The sequence below is a fragment of the Capra hircus genome, chromosome 10 (assembly GCF_001704415.2).
Source record: "Capra hircus breed San Clemente chromosome 10, ASM170441v1, whole genome shotgun sequence".
NCBI classification, from domain to species: Eukaryota; Metazoa; Chordata; class Mammalia; order Artiodactyla; family Bovidae; genus Capra; species Capra hircus.
The window spans coordinates 21851459-21866621 of NC_030817.1; the positions used below are offsets into that span (position 1 = coordinate 21851459).

The 15163-nt window shown below is 52.8% G+C and overlaps 1 protein-coding gene across 1 annotated transcript in view; it reads right to left on the minus strand.

Moving 5' to 3' along the window:
• The window catches only part of PLEKHD1 (pleckstrin homology and coiled-coil domain containing D1), a 31896-nt gene that overhangs the window by 14653 nt on the left and 2080 nt on the right, over positions 1 to 15163 (minus strand). The window contains exons 2-5 of the mRNA XM_018054039.1: positions 2131 to 2224; positions 1744 to 1833; positions 1449 to 1525; positions 510 to 601 (exon numbers count right to left, since the gene is read on the minus strand). Coding sequence (XP_017909528.1) covers positions 510 to 601; positions 1449 to 1525; positions 1744 to 1833; positions 2131 to 2224 — 353 coding nt within the window. The remainder of the gene's footprint in view (positions 1 to 509; positions 602 to 1448; positions 1526 to 1743; positions 1834 to 2130; positions 2225 to 15163) is intronic.

A 15163-nucleotide genomic window follows, 5' to 3' on the forward strand; every position in this document is an offset into this window, starting at 1 on the left:
CAGCTGAACAACAACAGCCACTAGCCAATCAGGGGCACATGGGCCTAGAGCCTTAAAGAGGGTTGAGGGTGAGAACTGGGGTCTGGGGGCAACATCCTCTCCATTTGTGGGGCCCTTGCTGCACACCTGACATAAGTGTTTCTAGGCATTTCTATCGCCTCTAAAAGTTGGGGGCTAGTTTTCTCTCCAGTTTAAGGGTGAGGAAACTGAGGCTTAAGATGAGCTGCCTAAAGATCCACACAGCTGATGGATAAATGACAAAGCTGCGTCCAGAGCTCAGGATCCTAACCACTAGGCTCTCCTGCCTCCTGTCATGCCGACCCAGAGGACTCGTATTATGCCATACAGCCCCCCGGGCTCCGGCGGGGGGGTGTCTCCAGCTCCTCGGAGCCTGCTAAACCCCTACCCAAGACATGCTCCCTCAGTCCTGCACCAAATCTTGGGCTGCAGCCCCTGGCCCTGAAATGCTATCACCAGAGAGCCTGTTTGCAGCCCATCCCTCAGCCAACCTAAATACTCCTGCTTCTCCTTGGCCAACTGCAGCCCCTGGGCCTCCAGGCTTTTGATCATGGCTTCTCCCAGCTGGGCATTCTTCCAAGTCCTGGGGAGGAAGGGCAGATGGAACAGGAGAGAAGAGGAAGACACACACAACTGTTAAAACAGAAGGCCGGAGGAGAAAGAGAAAGTGCATAGCGCACCCTCATCATCCTTTCTACCCAGAATCCCAGCCGCACCCACCCTGGTCCCTGGGACTCTGGGCATGCCACCAGCATCGATCCACTGCAGTCCCCGGAGGCTGGCCCAGGCTGCAAAGTGGGCCACCGGAGGCTGGGCCAATAGCACTTTGGGAGCAGGAAAGAGATTGCTTCCTGGGCTGCTTTCTAGACCACTGAACGCCCACCACTGCCACAAGGCCTGGCCCAGGGCACCACTCAGAATTATCTGTGGAACTGAAAGCACAGCCCACCACGAATAGGCAGAGGCCGAGACGGGGTCTGTGTGCAAATGGGCTGTGCCGGGCTGGAGGTTTCTGCACCTGGGCTGTCATCTGCAAACCACTGGTCTGTGCTACGATTAACTTAGGGCTTGGGGAGATGGGATGGGTGTCAGGAGGCTGCCAACTTCTCCTAGTGACACTGGATTTGCTCCCGAGAGTGGGAGACAAATGGTGTCCACATCTGCCCCCTGTAACTCTAAACAAGCAAAGCTCACTCTGCTCGAATCTCACTTAGAAGACTCCCCAAAGATGCTCTAAATCTGGTCTGTCTCCACTCCCCACACAAACCAGCTCCCCGCAGCCCTGTGCTCCCCACCCTGCCCTCTCCCAGGGTGTCTCTGTGCCCACCAGGATCCCAATCGAGAGGCAGGGAGGTCAGGGTTGGCTCAGCCCACACTCTTTCCCCTTCCAGACCCTCAGACTGCCCCCCTCCCTGCCCAGGTGCACTTACACCTTCCCAGACTCCTGCAGCATCTCCAGCCACTGGGTCTGCTCAAACTCCGACTCAGCGGCCAGCAAGATGGTCCCCTGCCAGGAAGAGAAGACACAGGTGTGTCTGAAAGGAGCCACCCCAGGCGCCACCACTCGGCCTCTGCAGGCCTGCTCTGCATTCTCACCCATGTCCCCGAGTTACTGACACTCTTCCCAGGCCAACCCACTGGAGGGGATGCCCCTGGGGAGCCTGGGGTCCCAGGGAATCTGCTCTGTCCCTGCGGAGCCCAGACCAAGCAGAGAGCCTTACTCACGTGGAAATCCTGGTGGGAGATTTTCATGGCATAGGGCATGCTGGGCTCTTCCTTGGCCTCCACCAGGCAGCCGCCCAGAGGGATGACACCCTGAGAAAGAACCAGGACAATGGCCCCCACCCCCCACCCAGCCCAGGTCACCGAAGGCCTCTGGGAGCCTTCAGCCAATATCCAGGTGTTGCTAAAGGCTTGAGGCTAGAAGCCAGACCAGAACTCTCCCAGAGGGACACAGCCTGGGAGGGGGCCAGGGTGGTTTGTGCAACCCCCACAAAGACTTGCTATGGGACCAGGGCAAGACAATGGAGAGCACCCTCCCCTCAGAGGATACCGTCCCCTGTTGCTCCTGCTGGGCCCTCCCGCACTGTGCCCTGGGGAGAGGCCCCTCACCTTGGGATGGATATTGAAGTATTTATTGCTTTCAAAGCTCTTTTTTTCGCTCTCAGAGTAGTAAAGAAGGAAGCTCTCTTTGATGATGAAAAACCTATAGTGGGTGGTGGGGAGGAGGGGCAAACAGGAGAGAAGGGGTGAGGTTTCTCGGGACAACAAGAGCACCCTTGGGGCATCTGTGCTTACGTGGGGAGCCCATGAGGACACTACGCAGACTCATCCTTGCCAACTCACGTGCCACATCCAGGCAACGTCCTCAGCTGGCCAGCCCCCCTCCAACAGGCAGCCCACCCTCATACCAGTGGACAAGTGGAAGTGGGAGGCCCACAGGCAGCCTCCACAGCTGGCTCCTTCAGCCGCCGAGCCGCCACCTTTGGCACAGGGGGGTATCTGTGGTCCTTCCCCTCAGGTACCTTCAGCCCTGTGAGTCTACCCCAGGAGGGGCAGAAGAAGGGCTGGAGGACACACAGTTCCAAAGTGGGTCTTTTGACAAGTGATCTTGAAGACTGGCAATCAAATGGCACGTGGGTACCAGGCTGGAGAGGCCAGGCCTGCAGCCTACATGTGACACCTGCATTGTCTTTGGTCTTAGATGTTCCAAGCCCTCCTTTCTGGGCCCTGGGGCTAACTTAGGGCTTCCCTGGTGACACAGACAGTAAGGAATCCACCTCCAATGCAGGAGATGTGGGTTCAATTCCTGGGTCGGGAAAATCTCCTGGGGAATGAAATGGCAACCCACTCCAGTATTCTCGCCTGGAGAATCCCATGGACAGAGGAGCCTGGCGGGCTACAGTCCATGGAGTCGCAAAGAGTCGGACACGACTGAGTGACTAACACTTTCACTTTGGGATCTCTAGGCCCTTGGTGCTTTCTGACTTTGATGCCCACAGGCCGAGCTCTTGCATCCACCCAGGGGACTCTCACAGGACTGATAACTAGATAAGACACCAGAAGATCCAGTTGGACCTGAGAGCCCAGAGTGGTAGCTCCATCCTCCTGGTGCAGCTGCTAATGCGACTGTTGGAGTCACGGGACTAGGGGGAGCTGGAAACACCGCTCAGATGGGCTCATGAGGGCCGACAACACAACTCTCCCCTGCTCCGAATCCAGTGACACCATACCGGTAGCTGATATCAGTCAGAGTGGGAATATTTACACCATGGAAATCATCAAATGCTACAAAACATCAAAGGCTCCACCCCACCCCACCCCCAAGAAAGCAGGTGGTTAAACATTCACCGGCACACCCTGGGTTGGACACACCCTCTTGGGAGGGACTCAAAAAGTGGCTGGTGAATCTCTGAAGGTGCCACCAGCCATGGGACACTCCCGAGGCCACAGCTACAGTGGGAAGGTCACTGTGATTGCCGACAACTGCTGTCTCACCTCCCCCAGGAAAGGAGCTCAGCTCTGTCCTTTGCTGTGCACCCCGCCCCAACCATGTTCTTTATTTGCATGGACCCTCTCAGCCCAGCCAGACACTGAGGACAGCTGTGGACCTCAGAGGTGACTTCCTGCTAAAGCTGATTCACCCCGCTGCCACCCCCCGCCCTCCAGTGGAGGAAGAACACACGAATACCACCATCTGCAGAACAGCGGACACGTTCTGGGCCCCCAGCACCTGACCCCTGCCCACCTTCTCAGCCTTCCTGCCACTTCTGCCCTTCAGCTCCTTGGCCCCATGAACACTAAGCTCACTGCCTCCCGGCTCACTCTGTCTTACATGATCCTACAAAAGAGACCGCACAGTTTTCCCAGGAATGCCCACCCTCTTTCTCTTCATCTGGTCACCGTTGGTGACCAGACCAGCTCCTGTACATGCTGACCGGCCTTGCACTTGGCACTTAGCACCACTGCCACACCCTGGCTGCTCACTCTTGTCTGGAGGGCCTGTCATGGTCCTTCAGCCCTGTGGGACAAGAGAGATGTCCCCTGACAGTTTCAAAGGAAATTCATAGAGTAGATAAGAACACAGACCTGTCATTTCTCAGCCTGGGGTGGGGGGAGGGGGAGGGGCTAGACCAAGTAAGCTTGCCTCTCTGAGCCTCAGTTTATTCACCTGTAGAATGGGAGTGATAACATGGACCTCATCCGGTTATTGTGAGGATCGTTTGAGACTGTGCTCATCACTCTGCCAATTTGAAGAAGAGCCAGGACTAGACTGTGGCACATTTCCACAGTCCTGTCACCCACAGGAAAATGGGAGACAGGGCACACAGGACCGCCTCTACCCTTCTCCTCCCCTTTCAGTGGTTACCAAATACTGCTATGGAATGAACTGTATTCCCCCAGATTTATAAACTGAAGCCCTAACCTCCAATGTGACTGTACCTGGAGATGGGGTCTTATATTTCTTTTAAGATTTTTCTTCCATGTGGACCATTTTTGAAGTTTCTATAGAATTTGTTACAATACTGCTTCTGTTTTATGTTTTGGTTTTTTGGTCCCAAGGCCTGTGGGATCCTAGCTCTCCAATCCCAACCAGGGATCAAACCTGCAGCCCCTGCACTGGCAGATGGACTCTTAGCTCAGGACTACCAAGGCAGTCCCTGGAAATAGGGTCTTTAGATAGTACTTAAGGTTACATGAGGTCCAGAAGTGGGTCCACAATCCAATCCTATTAAGATGAAGCATTTGCTCTCCCACTTGGCCCCTTGAGAACATAGTGAGAAGGCGGCCGTCGATAGTGAGAAGGCGGCCGTCGGCAGACCAGGAAGAGAGTCCTCCCCAGAAAGAACCTGCTTACATCAGCACCTGATCTCAGACTTTCAGCCTCCTAGGAAAATAAATTTCTGTTGTTGAGCAGAAGGGTTTAACAGTGTAACAGATTGTTTACTCAAGCTATGGTATTTGCCTGAGCTGACCAAGATAAATACTTTCTTGCCTTTGTGACACTTCTAGAGACCCCTCCTCACTCAGAGCAAAGCCCTGTGCCAGGGATTCGGTGAGGGTGGCAGACAGATGGTCACTGGACACATGGGCAGGGACAGAATGGGTCTCTGGAGGCAAACAATCCCTATCCCTCAAGCCACAGCCTCCAGCCGGCTCCCAGCCTTGCAGAGTCTTCCCTTCAAAGCTCCCCTACAAAATGAGGCCGCGAGTATCTGTCTCTTGGGGCTGCTATGAAGAAATGTTCATTGATTTAACAAATAATCGCTGCACTCCCACCAAGCAATGTTCTGAGTGTCGGGGACTGAGATGTGGACAAGAGAGACACAGATCCCTGTTCCCATAGAGCTTATACTTGAGTGTGTGTAGTGGGGAGGCAGACAGTAAATAAGAGAAAGTACCAGATGTTGATAAATGCTGTAGAGGAAAATAAAGCAGGGGGATCAATGGGGTGAGGGGTGGCTGGGGGAGGTTCTGATACTAAACAAAGTGGTCAAGGAGAGCCTGAAGGCATCATCTGTGGAAAGGTAAGTGTTCCAGGCAGAGGAGCCATAGGTGCAAAGGCCCTGGAATGGGAGGAACTGGTTCTGGAAGGAACTGCAGTGTGGCTGCAGCAAAGGGAACCAGGTAGAAAGCAGATTGTGTAAGGCCCTGTTGGCTACTATAATAGCATTAATGATAAAGTTAATGTTTATTTAGCACTTACCCCAAGCAATACATTATTGCAAATAGTTACACTCACTATTATCCGATAAGGGCTTCCCTGGTGGCTCAGATGGTAAGGAATCTGCCAGAAATGCGGGAGACTTGGGTTCAGTCCTTGGGTGGAGAAGATCCCCTGGAGAAGGAAATGGCAACCCACTCCAGCATTCTTGCCTGGAGAGTTCTGTGGACAGAGGAGCCTGGCAGGCTACAGTCCACAGGGTTGCAAAGAGTTGTTGATGACTGAGCAACTAACACTTTCATTATCCTGTGAGGCAGGTGTCTGCATTTTCTATGGGCAGAAATGAAGCAGAAAGGTGACATGACCTGCTGAAAGTCAGACTGCTAGTTGATAGAGGCAGATTTTTCCTCTGAGTAGGAGGGACAGGCACTGGAGGGTTCTGAGGGGAGTGACCCAATCCGATTCGTGCAGCAGAAGGCTCAGGCCGGCCGCCGGGCTGAGGACAGACCATTGCTGGAGGGCTAGGGGGTCAGGCATGCAATCCCTTTGGGGCTGGGGCCACAGGAGGGACAGGAAAGGACCCAGCGGATGAAGGCATGAAAAGTCCTCCACACTCGTCTGCCACGTAGGATGTCACGGCCCTCCTCTCTGTGCGCTGAGAGGCAGGGGAAGACGGATGTCCAGGGCATGCTTTATTCCAGACTTTGGCAGAGCTAGGGGCTCCCATGGCTACAGGGGTCATGAAGGGTCACGTGCCACGCATGCCAAGCCTGGTCTGGCTGCAGCTGCTCTGTTTGCTTTGGGTGGGGATGGGAATCAAGGGAAGGAAACTGGCATGGACCTGGAGGAGGAGGGTGACTCCCTGGCTGGCAAGGAGGAGGATCACCCAACAAAGGGTACATCTGGCAAGCTCACTTCAAGGACCCAAAGGGATGGCTTTGCTTGGAACCCTGTCTCAGTGCCTGCCCACTGCTCCAGCCGATGACTCTCAGCTTCTCTGCAGCAGGTGGGGGCCCAAGGTTAGAGTGTCCCTGCACAGAAGGATGCTTCCTCTTCCTGCCCCTTCCTCCAACATCCCCTTACTCCCGGGGTTCCATTCTGACCACAAGCCAGGGGCTGCCTCCTTCTGAGTCCTGCAGAGTTGGGCTCACTGAATAAGGGCTGGAGATAGTCAGTGGTTGCTTAGCTGTTCTCATGTGCTGCTTTCCATGCAAAGTGTGAAAGAAAAAGTGAAAGTGTTAGTTGCTCAGTCGTGTCCGACTCTTTGCGACCCCGTAGACTGTAGCCCACCAGGCTCCACTGTCCATGGAATTCTCCAGGCAAGAATACTGGAGTGTGTTATCATTACCTTCTCCAGGGGATATTCCTGGCCCAGATATCAAACCTGTTCTCTGGCATTGCGGGCAGATTCTTTACTGTCTGAGCCACCAGGGAAGCCCTAGGTATCAGTATTTGATCCATGTAATAATCCTGGAAGGTAGGGCTTTTTGTTCCCATTTTACAGATCAGGAAAGTAAGGCTAAGAGATGAAGCTACACATGCAAGGTCAAATAGCCAGGGTAGAGGTGGAGTTGGGACTGGAAACACAGACAACAGCCTCCATTCCTACTTCCATACCACACTGCCTCAGAAGCTGCTTTGGCCTTTGGGCCATCACCTGGGCAGGAAACAGATGGGCCAAAGGCAGTAGGTGTCAAGGCTGGGGTAGACAAGCGTCAGAACTCGGCCGCTAACCAGCAGTGTGACCAGGGCAAGTCCTCTGATCTCTCTAGGGCTCTGGTCCCCCAGGGGAACTTGAAAACACTAACAGTACCTATATCTCTTAGGGTTGTTGGGATAATGAAAAGAGTTGTTCACATAAAGTCTTTGAACATTGTGTGACACATGGTAAATATTCCTTAAACATTTACTTTTATTACTACTAATAATATTTATTATTATTAGGTTCACTGTCTGCCGCTGCCTCCCCTGACCTCCTTTCCCATTTGTGCTCAAAAAACTCCTACTGGCAAGAGCTCTTGGCTTCAGCCCAGCTGGCCAACTCGCTGTCCTCCAAATACACAGCCCTTTCCTGCACCTGCCCCTCCCTCCTGTCCAAAGCCCACCCTTCTACCCAGGCCAACTTCAGTCCTGGGCAAAGCTTCGTCTCCAGTCCGAGCCCCTGGGGTCTCCCTGTCTAGCCCTAAGCTTCAGTGAAGCCCAGAGTGTGTGCATGAGTAAAGGGTCTGTGTCTGCCCTGGCTGCCTCTTATCTCTGGTCTTAAAGAATTTCACCTCTAGATGAAGGAAAATTTACCAGGTACCAACACGCTCACTTTTCTAAGTGTTTTATTGACATTACCTGATTTGATCTCTCACGACAACTCTGAGAGTTGGGGCTGTATTTCCATTTCACTGGTGAGGGAACTGAGGCACAGAGAGATTCAGCAGCTAGTAAGGGGCAGACTGGGAACTCAGTTCGCCAGCTTGTTACCAGACCAGGTTCGTCTGCCCGACGTGCAGCAAGCCAAATGCTGAGACGCTGAGGTTTGCAGCAGAGAAGGAGCGTGTGTGTGGCAGCCAGTAGCTCATGTTATGTATATACTAACACCATGTTGGAAGTTAAAACCTACTGAGAAAAAATTATGCAACTTGGCTCCAACAAGTGTCACCCCAAGAACCTGGATTCTTAGGAGATATCTTCTCGTGGATCCCATCAGGAAATGGGTTTATATCTGAGGGATTACTTAAACTGTCTTTTTTTTTTTTTCTTTTTTTTAGATTTTCTTTCTTTATATGGAACCATTTTTAAAGTCTTTTATTTGCTACAATATTGCTTCTGTTTTTTTCATGTTTTGGTATTTTGGCCCCAAGGTTTGTGGGACCTAACTCCCCACCCGGGGTTTGAACCTGCACCCCCTACAGTGGCAGGCAAAGTCCTACACACTGGACGACTAGGGAAGTCCCCTAAACTGTCATTCTTTTGTGAGCTGGCTAGGATTTATATTCCTTCTTGTTAAAACTCTGTACTTGCTCTATGCCACGTATCCTTAAGCCCCAAACTCTAATTCATATGATGATTATTCAACATAAAGACTAAGCACCTGCCTTCAAAAGAGAAAAAAAAACCCAGATCCAAAACATGGTCCCATATTTGCAATCAAATGCAAAACAATTCCATTCCTCTAATTCTCCGTAGGCCTTCCACCCTTATCAGCAGAAGGTAGTCCTCTTCTGTCAAAGCCGAGGAACTGAATCAAGAGATAGGGGAGGACTGAAAGCATGCCCCATGGGCTGAAAAATCCATAACAGAAACTGGTGACTAACGCAAATTCTTGAGCTTGTCTTAACAGACCGGCAGATAAGGGAACAGCTTGTTTAAAAGCCCTCTGCTTGTAACACAACAAACTGGCTGAAACCAGGAGGACCCAACACATCTGATCAGAGTCTGCATAGAACAGACCTGCTCGCCCCACAGGTGATGTTTTGACGTCACAGCCCCAGGTTCCCTCCATTTCGGACTTCCCTGGAATTTGCACACGCCTTCCATAAAGAAGCATGTAACTCAGATGCGCCTGTGCAGAACACAGGCTCCTTCATCTCCTTCCTCCAGTCACCTCCCCCCATGCCTCAGACTCCCTTCTTGTTTAGACCATAAATACCCCAAGCTGCTTGCCTCTGGGGAGGCAGATTTGACCTTTTCTCTGCTCCAAAGCTGGGTGGCTCAGCATCTGGCTTGCTGTGTGTCAGGCAAGCCAAGTTGGCTGGGTGACACGCTGACAAAGTTCAGGTTCTCAGCCGCTCTGCTCTCTGATGCCCAGCCCCTCTCACCACTACTCTTGGCTCTCCTTACTGTTTCAGACCTGGCATCGTGATTTGTCTTCTTAGAGCTTCTCTCTGCAAGGTGACTGCAAGCCCCTGGCCAGCTCAGGTCAGACAGCATGAGCGAACCTCCTGGTACAGCCTGGGCTTGATGATTTCCTGTCCTCAGGGAGCTTATAGGCAAACACTGATTGTACAAATCAATAATTTAAAACCCAGCCAATGCTTACACAGCTCCTCCTTTGTGGCAGGCACTGTTTTAATAACATCAGAATGATTGTTAACCATTCACTCCTCACATGAGCCAGATGAAATGAGCGGAGAACAGAGGTTAAGTAGCATGCCCCAGGTTACACAGCTGGCAAGTGGGGAGCTGGGAACATTGTAAAGCACCAGGGTACCCTGCCGCTTTGTAAATTTGTATGAGAAACAGGAAGAGAACAGATGGGTGAGGAATGAATGGTTTGGGTGTCCAGCCCGGAATGTTCTCCGAGAGGGGGTGATAACTGCGCGGGGTTTGGAAGGATGAATAGGAGTGTCTAGGAAACTGAGGGGACGAGGGAAGTGGAGAAGCATCTCAGACAGAAGGCACAGCAGATGCAACAAACATTGTGTTTCAAGGCTATCAGAACACGCCTGGTATCGCTGGCAGCTAAGTGCCCAAGGGGTGAGCAGTGGTGTGGGGGAAGGGAGTGAGAGGTGAGTTCAAGTCAAAGACAGCAGTGGGGACCAGACACGGCTGGGGCTTGTGTTCCCTGTGAGAAGGTGGGGCCCCTTGTGGCAGATGACAGGAGCTGCCAGCGGGCTTCAGACAGGGCCCTTGTGGGGTCACCTTGCAGTTTTAGACGTGGAGAAGGTGACTCGGAGGGCTCCAGAGTTGGGCAGAGGGGCAGATTAGAGTTCTTGGTTGTTGCTGATAAAAGTCAGCAGAGCTTGCTGAACAGACAAAGGAGGGAGAGCAGAATCTGGGATGACACGAGGGCCAGGACACTAACTGCAGTGCCAGGCGGGCAAGGTGCCATCTGAGCTGAACCCGGGAGCCCAGGAAGGTTTTCCTCAGCTTTGCTTCCACCTTTACTCCCCTCCTCAGTGCCCTGAAGGCAACAAGGGCTCAAGCAGAGCTTGACGGTCAACATGGGCCTCACAGTAGATCCAGCTGGAAGCAAGCAAAAAAGGCTACTTAGACCCACAAGTACCTTCTAAACTGAATGGGTCCTGGCAAAGCAAGGCCCATCTACACTGCTCCTGAAGGTTTGGAAGTGCAAAGCCAAGTGTGAGTGTAGGAGCTGGGAAGGGCGTTGCATCACAGAGTGAGAGAAACTTGGAGTGGAGGGGAATCCTGGAGAGCAGAAGGGAGGTGGGGTGAGGGGAGAGGGCAGAGGAGAGAGGATGCAGGGAAGATCCAAGAGCCTGGGCCCTACAGAGTCAAGAGACAGCAGAGAACAATCCCAGCTCTGGTGGTAGTGAGATGCAGTATCTGGAAGGCTCAGGAAACCAGGGAACTGACCCAACTAGGTGCTTGTACCTCTGGGATTTAAATACCTCTCCACCCTGCTCTTTGACAAACCTTCTCTTCATGCTGAAGCAGGAAATGGCAACCCACTCCAGTATACTTGTCTAGAGAATCCCATGGACAGAGGAGCCTGGTGGGCTACAATCCATGGGGTCGCAAAGAGTTGAACATTTACTTTCCCTTCACACAGTCTACAAGGCCCCAGAAAGCTTGTGTGGAGGCTGGTGCATCAGTGTGGCGGTGGGGATGTGCGGCGAGACTGAGGAAGGAGCCAGGGTCCATATCTGCTAATGCAACAAGGAGCATCTACACTGGGCAGCCCGTTCATCCACAGATAAGGAAACAAGAACTTGGAGCCCCTGGGGATCAGCAGAAACCCTGGCCTGTGGAAGTGTGAAAGGCCATGGGTTACCCGCTCCAGGAAGGCAGGACACCCAGCCTGCCGGCCTCTTCTTCCTGGGGACACCAACATCCAGAACAGGAGCAGCACCCAGGCTTCCTCAGCCCTGAGCTCCTCGGGCACTGAGAAATGGGGTGTGGGGTGTGGAGTCAAGTAAATCCTAGAGCCAGGGAAGGACGGCTTATCAGAAGTGTCCCTTTCAGAAGTGGCAGAAATGACACAGCTCCCAGGGCATATCCCTTTTTGTTCTTTCTGGGCAGCCTGGCACACTCAGGGAATGCCTACCCTGGCCTCCGCTACTTGTCTGGCTCTAGGTCTGGGATGTCAGGACAGCAGAAATCCCGCCTGTGAAGTACATGGGTGATGACAAGTGAGGGTTTATGCAAAGATCACCAAGTACAAGGGGCTTCAAACAATGTTAGCAGAGGGGATATATGTATACCTATAGCTGACTCACACTGTTGTACAGCAGAAACTAACACAACATCATAAGCAATTGTGTGAATGCTCACTCAATCATGTCTGACTTTGTGACCCCATGGACTGTAGCCCACCAGGCTCCTCTGTCCATGGGATTTTTCAGGCAAGAATACTGGAGTGGGTTGTCATTTCCTCCTCCCAAGGATCTTCTCAACCCAGGGATCAAACCACATCTCTTGCGTCTCCTGCTTTGGCAGGTAGGTTCTTTACCACTGGAGCCACCTGGGAATTATATTCCAATTTTAAAAAATAAAGAACATCTTAGCAGAATTCTTTGAACAGCATAGGAAAGACAAGTTTACTATGCCAAGCAGGCAATAATGCAGAGGCACTGGGTGAAGTAGGAGGGGACCTTGGAACCCACCTTCTGCCCCCCACCTCCCTGTGGTAGAGTTAAGGCACCTTTACAATCACCAGGGAACAGAGTTTAAACGCCACAATTTGATCCATTTCCATTTGACGGATGAGACACTGCCAGCCAGTGAGATGTGAGGCAGCTATGCCTTGGCCTGGGTTACACAGCTGGTCACCCGCAGAGCTGGGACTGGAACTCAGGGCACCTGCCTCTGAGCCTGGGTTCACTTGCCACCAGGGCCACAACCGCTCTCGAAAGAAACTGCTTTATATTTCCAAGTCTTGGACGTAAGGCAGTTGAATTGCCTGAAAGTGTTCCACTTGAGTTCTGGCCCCTGTTTTTAAGCAGCCCATCAATACCCTCTAATGACAGCTCCTGGGGGTGGGGAGGGAGAAGTATGTCTTATTTGCATAAGCAACTCATTTAACTTCAGGCCAGGCAGATCGTCACGTGACCCCAGTGAAGCCTGACAGAATGGGTGCCATTTCATCTTACAGCTACACTATGATCTGGAGAGTGTACCCAGATCATACTTATGCTAAGGACTCAAAACAACCTTGATGCCACCATCTTAGACAGATCTGGGGAGAACCCTGAGCTGCCACCTAGCCACTGCCCACCACCAAACACTGTCATTCTGAAAGAAGTTGGGAGAGCACAAGTTGATTATAAAAAAAATAGAGAGGCCTGAAGACTGGGATAGAACAGGCAGAAATGCTGTAGCCGTGCTGGGGGGACACCTCCCAGTCAGCTGTGAGAAATGCTATGTGCGCCAGGAAGCGAGACCAAGTTTCAGTGTCACTGGAGTGAAGCTGAGCCTGAGTGGAGGTGACGGGCAAGCTCTCCCCCCGCAGCCCTTTGGGACAGTGTCACAGTGTTGCCTTTAGGAAGCGGTGCTCAGAGCCAAGGCTGAAACTCCCGGACCCAAATCTCTGTGGGAATAAAGTCTCCTCAAGTCTTTTTGGCGGGATGAACACCAGCTGCACAGAGCATCTTTCCACATCTTCGCAGGTTGTGGCCTGAGATTTGGGAAATGAGGCCCCCTTGTCTCCAGGGTTCCCCTGGCACTTAGCAGACACCGTGAGTCTCAGCTCCCTGAGGCAGGGCCCACCGATGCTCCACAAGAGTGAGCTGATACTCAGGGCCCACCAGTCACCTTATACCTGGGGAGGAGGAGGGACATGAGTGTAGACGTCCCAGATGCAGGAAGGAATCAGCTGGGCCCTCCTTATCAGAGGCTCCAGCCTTGGGAGATGTGGAGAGGGATTAGGGACTGGATTGGACTGAAAGGAGATCAAACCAGTCAATCCTAAAGGAAATCAACCCTGAACATTCATTGGAAGGACTGATGCTGAAGCTGATGCTCCAATATTTTGGCCACATGATGGGAAGAGCCGACTCATTGGAAAAGACCCCGATGCTTGGAAAGACTGAGGGCAACAGGAGAAGTGGGCAACAGAGGATGAGATGGTGGGATGGCATCATCCACTCAGTGGACACAGGTTTGAGCAAACTCTGGGAGACAGTGAAGGACAGGGAAGCCTGGCATGCTGTAGTCCATGGGGTAGCAGAATCGAACGTGACTTCGCGACTGAACAACAACTGGAATGCTGGGAAAAGAATGAAGCCCTGGGAGAGAGCGGGCCTGTCTGCTGGACCAGTGCTACTGCGCGGCTGACAATGGCCCAGGCAGAGAGGCTTCACTCCTGTCCTACTTGTCTCTGAGCACCTGCGTCTCCACTGCTCACAGGTGAGGGGGAGGAGTCACCCTCTAGACACCTCTCCCAGATCCTCTGATCCAACTGCTAAAAAAACGTTGTGGATTCCTTTCTCTTTTTGTTGTTCAAGGGGGAAAAAAGCAGGCCCTTCAGCTCAAGGGCATCTTCCCACCCCGGGATGGGAAGGGCTGCTCAGGCACTAGGAGCTGGCGGCACAGGCCCTGAGACAAGGCCTGAGCGGAAGAGGTTTTACAGAACCCAGCCGGCCGCAGCCGCTCCCATCCTGCCCATGAGTTATTTATGCGGCTCAGGAGCCTTTCCAGGCCCCCTCCTCTTAGCTGCTTCCCCCCTCAACCACGGCATCGATCGCTCTAATGGCAGGGCTCTGCGGCGGCAGGCCTGAGTGCCCCCTCCCCAGGCCTTCCTGTGGCTGCTAATTAGCTGGAGTCCAAAGAGGCCACAGATAGGTAACTGGGGCCCAAGGGGCCCTTCTGGGAAGTGAAGGGCCTAAGCTTAGCATCAGGCCTCCCCCCGCCCCATTCCAGACCCTCTCTGGCTGGCTGTTGCTGATCCAAGGCTAAATCACATGTGTGTGTGTGTTTATCTGTGAGCATGGACAGAGGCCTAGAGAGGTCAGGGGAATGTTAGCTCTTTCCTGAGTCCCAGGGAAGGAGGAATCTTTGCACAGTGGCAACTCCAGAATTCCCATGAAAGAACAAGAGTATGAAAATCTCCTTGGAAGAGGGCTGGAGGACTTGACTTTGCAGAGCGTGTACACTGTTCTGACTTGGGCTGGATGATTTTTTGAGTGGCTGTGGGAGCTACTGGTGGAGATTCTTGGGGCAGGGGTGCTACAGCTCTCCAAGGCCCTGGGCTCCATCACTGTGCTTTTAGCTGGGGAACTTCCACAATGCCTCCCAGCCCTGGAATCAACTGCAGATGCAGGGGCCAAGTCCCCACACCTGTGGGTGAGGGGCACTAGGGGACAGACCTGGGGGTTGCAGATCCCCTGCACTTACTAGGAATGCCAACAGGTGAAAATGCATGGAAAGGGATGTCTTGGAGGACAAGGCCCAAAGGTAATACCAAGGACAGCAGCTAGACCCAACAGAGGAGTGTTGTCTGCCTGGAGCAACTGAGGTAGAAGAGGGTGGTGGGGTGCATTCTGCTAATGGTTCTTGAATTTATAAGCAGCCTCCCCACACCCACTTGAT